Here is a 7,158-nt window from a genome sequence, read left to right as displayed (position 1 = left end):
ATTTGTCCTTCGACCTTCTGTCCTAAAGCCCACACACAAGCAACACACTTAGATCACATTGCCGACTTTCTTTTACCGAATTCGGCGTAAGAGCTCTTTTACCGATCAAAATCATTTTACAAAACAAAATCACCGATTTCGGTAAATCAGGTCTGTAATTTTGTTTACATTATTCGGTAAATCTGCAGAAATTTACCGAACACTCAGCTATTTTCTGAATTACCGATCAAATCCAATAATTTTTTAACCGATCTCCGAGCGTCTGTTAATACACTGAGGTAGGCAAGATTGCAACATATGCAGTCTGCGAATAACTAAATAACTTTAAAAATCACTGTTTACATGTTCTAGATTCTAGCATAGCACTCGTTCAGCGTTGAACTCCATATAGGTACAAAATCGAATGCGAAAATGTGTCTCAAAAGTATTCCCAACAAAAACATTGAAAGCCAATACGTTGCAGTTTTTGGAACGTGGATGCCTCGGCGATGATCAATTTTATCCTCCCCTCAGCTGTTCCGAAAAGCTTAAAGTCACCACTCAAAATCGCTTCAAGGGCTTCCCGTTCCTCTACCTTATATTCATCTTTACCGTTCGTTCGTTCGGTAGGTCTTCCGGCTGTTTGTCATCCGACCGACCTACTGCCGCCGACTAACAAACCGGGGCAGATGTGCTGGCTGCCATTGGCTGGGGCTATGTTGTGTTGCTGTTGGTTTCCTAATTCGATGGATCCCCACATGCTTCCCATCTCCCTTTTATTTTTTGCTTCATCTCCATCAACACGCATGGGATATGTTGTTTTGCAGTTTCGTATGTTGATTCAGCACAAATCGGCTCTTCCGCAGCCGCCGCCGCCGCCGCAATAACAGCAGCAACACCACCACCAGTCGTCGGTGTCAGCATAAAAAATGGAAGTGTCTGGTGGTGGTGATGGTAAATACGGCCGAACGGGGAAGGATTTTTTGTTTTGATCCGACACAACTCCGACAGCTGCATGGATTCTGAAAGTAGAGCGAGAGTAGAACAGTACTGTGCCAGGTTCGGGGAGAGCACAGAACACGGAATGGACGAGATGAAGATGCGCATGACCGGCACGAAGGCGCTTTGTATGTGTTGAGATCGGGTGAACTCCGACAGTGGCGGCACCCTGTGCCAGTGAGAGAGGGAGCAAATTCGACCGAAAGAGAGCGAGCAAATTGAAGGCACTATGCAGAGATAATTGAGGATCTACGCTTTTCAACGTAGCCGGATAGGCAGCAAATCAATAATTAAGGCTGTGCTCGATAAAGGCGCTTACTGTGAGAGAAGGGCAGTTTGGATTCTCTCTTTGCGACGGAGAGCGATCCGACTGGAAATTGATTTGCAGCTTCGTTTTGGGCACTAGTACGCAAGGCTCGTGTGTTTTGCGTGCAGACGAAGATTCAGTCAATGCTTGTTTACCGTGCGCTTCGGACGTGCTTGTTATCCCGTGCGTGGCGTTTTTATCTCTCGGTGTAGTGTGTGGCTGGCAGAAAGGTTGGGAAGCATCCGATGAAAAGAGTGAAAAGGTGAAACCTAATAAGAGAAGGAAGCAATTTTGACCCATCGAAAATTTTCATTTCTTGCCCAAGGGGAGGAAGTAAATTGGTGTGCAGAGTGTTGAACTCGCTCCGGTAGAACACAGAGGAAGACGAACATTAATATCGACACGCAACTGGGCTGCAAAAGCAGCAAATGAAGCAGAAGTGGAAGGCGGCAATGATGAGAAGTGAAGAGTGGAAAAATCAATCGCAGTTGTAGGAACGCGTTAATGCACACGAAGAAGCCGCCGAAGAAATGCTGGCACTGGGAAGATACGAGAAAAAAGTGGGAATGCCCTCGAATTTCGGCAGGTCTCGAGTGCTGTAGAGCGGAAGTACGTAATTATCGTTTTCCAGAGAGAGATTGGAGGTGAATTAAGATTTCAAAAGCCAATTTCGGAACGGAAGCTGGAAGAAAGCAAACCGCCTGAGATTAAGTGCTTTCCTCAGGCTGGCATGCGAAAAGCACCGTGGGAGAAGAAGGTGGTGGTTTGGTGAAGCGTGTGAGGAGTGCGGATGACCACAAGGATTTGCGAATGGACTCATGTAAACATTGGGTTGTGAGTGTATCGTAACGTAAAACAAATAGATGAATGGTGTAGCCTGTGTCGTCTGGCCTTTTGAGATTAAAAGATAGGAAGGAAACCCGGAGAGCAAGAACCAAAACGAACCGCAAAAAAGGATTATGAAATATTCAATTTCCGAGTAGTTTTTTTCGGGGCTTTTGTGGTTTGCCAATTGTTCCGGTCGAACGTTCTCACGCATATAAACAAACCCGTGTGTGATCCAGGAGAGACGGAGTTGTTGGCCATTAAACCGTGTGCGCCAGGATCTCACACCCGAGCCGACTCCCGAACGTATTACGTAATAAATTTTCGTACGAGGCACACACATAACAAGGATTAAATTGGATTTATTACCAGTGAATAAAAAATAGATTTATGAATCAAATTGATTTTTTTATGTTTTTTCGCCACTTCATCGTACATTGGTGGGAGAAGTCTGGAAACACGCGAACCGAAAGAAGAAAGGTGGGCACAGTGCATCGAAATAAAGTCCAGTGCTGAAGAGGGCTATCGTTTAATCGAATCATGATAAATTGTAACGTGGTGATTGAAATTCCGTAGATCCGATTGTGGCTGACAAAGACCACGAAGAAATAGTTCCATGAAAAATCAATTGCGTGAGCCGAAGTAGCAAAAAGAAGAAGAAAATAAGGTGGAACGGCGAAATTCACTTTAGTGCTCATTAACGAAAACGAAAAAGGATCAAAAACACCCGCTCAAATGAGAAATGTGTTTGGATAGTGAAAGCAACGGACGTTCATTTAGAAGTAACGATACTATGGAAATTCTAAATCGGTGAAACAGTGCTACGAAACAACTCCGACAGAGAGCATTCACTCGGATTAAATGTGATTAGGAGTGTGACGTCAATAAACTGGATCAAAAACCCCGTCGAAGAACAAGGAAGAATAATCTGCGTAGACCGATCAAACATTGAACAGACGCGAGTGATTACATTGTGCGTGTTAGTGTACTCAGCTGGACAAACTAAGCGAACAGAGGCGAAAATTGTCTAATCCTCTTGATAATAAGCTTAATAATTTGTAATCCTCATCGCGTTCAAAGGACAGAATGACCGAAGGCATTGTGTGCAATTATCATGCTCTGAAACCGATTATCTAGATCGTGTACCTTCATTCCATTCTCGGCAAAAAAGAGGAGACGAAAGCTGGCTGCTGACTAAATCCAAAAATCCTTTTTATACGCTCGATGCCTGTGCCTAGCGAAGGAAGGAAACTCGCCTAATTCCTTTAGATCGCTACGATAAGGACGAACGGAGACCATCAGCGCGAAAAGCAAACATAGATGAAAGTCTGTGCTCTGCATCATCGTCATCATCGTTAGCCGTTGTATACGAGCGGACAAGCAGACTATGATAGTGCCTCCCTCGTCACGAGAACCAACAGCAAAGCTGAGATTGATGGTAGCATATCGCATGCTGCTAGTATTTGGCACATTCTGTCGGTACTGATTCATCTCACCACCAGCAACACCGAATACTCATGCCAGTTCGCGTGCACCGAATATCATCGTCCAGTCGAAACATAGAAGAACAACATCAACAGCAAGAACCGTAACACATCAAACACCCCGGTGATCTCTTTATTCGCCATCATCAGCAACGGAAAAGCTCGGTCGTCTCAAACGCAAATCATGACTGAACAACAACGGTGGCATTGCTTCAGTATCAGCAGAAGTGAATCGACGACTATGGCACCAGAGCCGGACATCATTAGCACAGACCGGACGAAAACGCACTCTCATCGTACGAAAACATCAACATCCTCAATCTCGTCCATCTTCTCAAGTGGTGCTTTGGCGGTGATGCTGCTCCTACTGACCGCATGCATTGTCCGAACGGGTGCCGAGCGAAGCTGTCCAGCAGTGTGCCAATGCAAATGGAAAGGCGGCAAACAGGCGGTTGAATGTATCGATAAGCAACTAATATTCATTCCAACCCATATTGACCACACCACGCAAGTACTCGATATGTCGGGCAACAATCTGCAGATCCTACCCAAGGAGGTGTTCAGCAAAGCGAATCTGCTCAATCTCCAAAAGCTTTTCCTGCGCAATTGTCGCATCGGGCAGATTGACGATGGAGCTTTTGCCGGTTTGACCAATCTGGTTGAGGTAGATCTGTCACTGAACTTGCTCACAGCAGTTCCAACGGCAGCATTCCAGTTCATACCATCGCTCAGAGATCTCACGCTTGCTCGAAATCACATACAGAAAATCGAATCGCACGCCTTTCGGAACGTCACAAGTCTCACAAAGCTGGATCTTGCGTACTGCGAAATCCAAACCATCGCACCGCAAGCATTTGAAGGGCTTAGCTCACTGCACACGCTCAAACTCAATGGCAATCAGTTGTCAGAACTACGGCCTAAAACGATAGAAACATTGAACAAACTTCACGGAGTTGAACTCCATGAAAACCCTTGGGTATGCGATTGTAGATTACGGGCAGCCAAGGTTTGGCTGACGGATAACAAGATTCCCTACACAATTCCCCCGGTATGCGCAGGTGGACCTGAGCGAATTATTGGTAAGTCTTTCTACGAGCTCCAAGTAGATGACTTTGCTTGCAAACCGGAGATGCTTCCGGTTCGAAGATACATTCAAGCTTATTCCGGTGAAAACGCAAGCATCGAATGTAGAACTAGTGCCGTTCCATCTGCCAACGTCAACTGGTACTGGAACGGAAAGCTATTGCACAACAATTCACAATTCAGCTCCCACCAGAGAGTATACGTATACGAGCAAGGCAATTTTGAAAAGCGTAGCCGACTGGTGCTGACCAACGCCCAAGAAACGGACTCCAACGAGTTCTATTGTGTAGTAGAAAACCGAGCCGGCACAGCCGAAGCTAACTTTACCCTGCATGTGGTAGTACGCGATATTGGGTTCGCGATCGAAAACAAACAAATCATTGGTCTGAGTGCCGCCTTGGTGATCCTGATTCTGTTCATTCTGTTGATCATATTATTCCTGTTGGTACGATTGCGACGGATACCGATGCCGGACACGAAAACTCCGAATCAGGTCGAGGTGATCACTTCTGTAAGTCCTTCTAGTAATGTAAATGGCAAGGTGAGCACACCTATTAATGATGTCCATTCTCCAGATCGAAAAAACTCCGGCGATCTAAAGTGCGCCAACCCGGTGCAGAAACCGCCTCGATTGACTGATCTGCCTTACTCGACGTCCCATTACGACGCCGGTGGCAGCTTGATCGCATCCGGAAACTGTTTCGTGTCGCCAACGCATTCGTCCGCTGGGAATAACCCAGATTTGATCAACGACACGAAACGCCTCGGAAGCATTGGCGATCTGGCCAATACCGGCGGAGGACCGGGTCTGCTCGAAACTACTAACAGCGCCATCAACAGCGCCACAAATACATCCCTATCGGCGAACGTAGTCAGTGCGCTCAATACTCTTTCGTTGATGGATCCCATCGAGCGGCCCGGTAGTGGCGAATACAGTCGAGCTGGCTGTGATTCACTGTATCCGTCCGGTCTATGGGAAACGCACAGCTCCAACCTTACGTCAGCACTGGAGCAGACTAGCGATATGCTGCTAGCGCGAGCTTCCGGTCCCACGATCGCGAGTGGTGGCTACACTGCCTATTCGGACAAGATCCCCATCATTGGTGCTAACAACAATATGATGAACTTGGACGACGAGACCTCCTCGGTAGACTATCTAAGTCGGACGTTTCCGCGGACGCACTTCGGAGGCAGTGGAACCATCGGCGGTGGAGGAAGCAGCAGTGGTTCCAGCGTAGCAGGTGCCGTAGGGGGAATCACCACTGCTGCCACTATCGGGGGTACCAACACTACCAGCGGCGGTGGATATCCCTCGGACTACGGGCTGCCCATCGTGCCCGGGGCCGAGCAGTTGCACAACAAACTCAGCAGTATACAGCCGGCACATCACGGTAGCACCGGGAGCATGCCGATGAACGCGAAAACGCTCCGAGTGTGGCAGAAAGGCGGCGTACCGGTGCTGCCTCCAGTGACGGCCTTGAAACGTGCATTATCCAACAGTCGGAACTCTCCAGACGAGGGCTATCAGGAAGGATGCGGTACTGATGTGTAGTCAATTTTTTAAAGTTTTTGTTTTTAAGCGTGTGATACGAACGAACGGTTGACAGAGAGCGTTTATTGTTTATTTTGTATACATTTTTTCACTCGCATGAGCGCGCGGTTGTTTGATTAAAAATTCCCTGGTTGGAAATACGAGGCTGAGCAGCAGAGAAGTTTTCACCAAGTTTTCCTTATCGGGGTTGTCGACTGAGTAAAACTAGTAAATGTTGTAAACACAAATGAGATGTTGTCTCTGAAGACAAACGCAGTGTACGTACGAATCTCGAGGCTCGCATTCAGGCGGATTATGTGAAAAGGGCGTACGAAGGAAGCCCTCGCAAAGGTCATCCTCTTCTGGAAATGAAAAAGACTTGTAATTTAATTAATAAATCAGAAAAACGGTAATTAAATAGGTGTACAGAACAGAAACTAGTTTATATAATTATAGCGAAAGAATAAATTATATATACACATTCAAGGAAAACAAAACTGAACATAAAAAAGTATATAAATGGTTAAATTGGAAAAAAAATCGAGAGAAAACTAAAAAAAATACTAGGCTAGTTTTATATATGAAAAACAAAAAAAGAAAACTTGTATAAAGTTAATTTAAATTCAAAACAAAAAAAGAAGAAAACACTCGGAGGAAAGACGAAACCAAAGACTTTGAAATGAAACGAAGAATTTTCTCATGGGTTCTTCAGAGGATCTCGCAGAAAAAAGAAAACAAAAAACGAGAAAAGTTGTAAAACTGTAAACATTTGCGGAAAAGAGAAGATAATGCTAGTACGGAGCGAAAAACCTACATACCTTAGTAAACGATCTTTTAGCAAGGAAAGAGAAATAAAGCAAAAAAAATACTAAAAAGTAAATGAAATCGAAAATGCTATCCTTTCGTTTTGTTTTATTTATTTCCGTTCATTTCCACCCCGACGATGGCGC

At 45.5% G+C, this 7,158-nt stretch overlaps 1 protein-coding gene across 1 annotated transcript; it reads left to right on the top strand.

Annotated features, from left to right (window-relative positions):
- Positions 1–945: 945 nt before the first annotated feature.
- On the top strand, positions 946–6,706 carry LOC109430785 (amphoterin-induced protein 2-like). Its single transcript, XM_019706858.3, has one exon. The coding sequence runs from the start codon at positions 3,779–3,781 to the stop codon at positions 6,227–6,229; it is 2,451 nt and encodes an 816-aa protein (XP_019562403.3). The 5' UTR covers positions 946–3,778; the 3' UTR covers positions 6,230–6,706.
- The last annotated feature ends 452 nt before the right edge of the window (positions 6,707–7,158 follow it).

This window comes from Aedes albopictus, chromosome 2, assembly GCF_035046485.1.
Source record: "Aedes albopictus strain Foshan chromosome 2, AalbF5, whole genome shotgun sequence".
Classification (NCBI taxonomy): domain Eukaryota; kingdom Metazoa; phylum Arthropoda; class Insecta; order Diptera; family Culicidae; genus Aedes; species Aedes albopictus.
The sequence above is the reverse complement of the archived record's forward strand: the minus strand, read 5'-3'. Positions and strand labels throughout refer to the sequence as shown.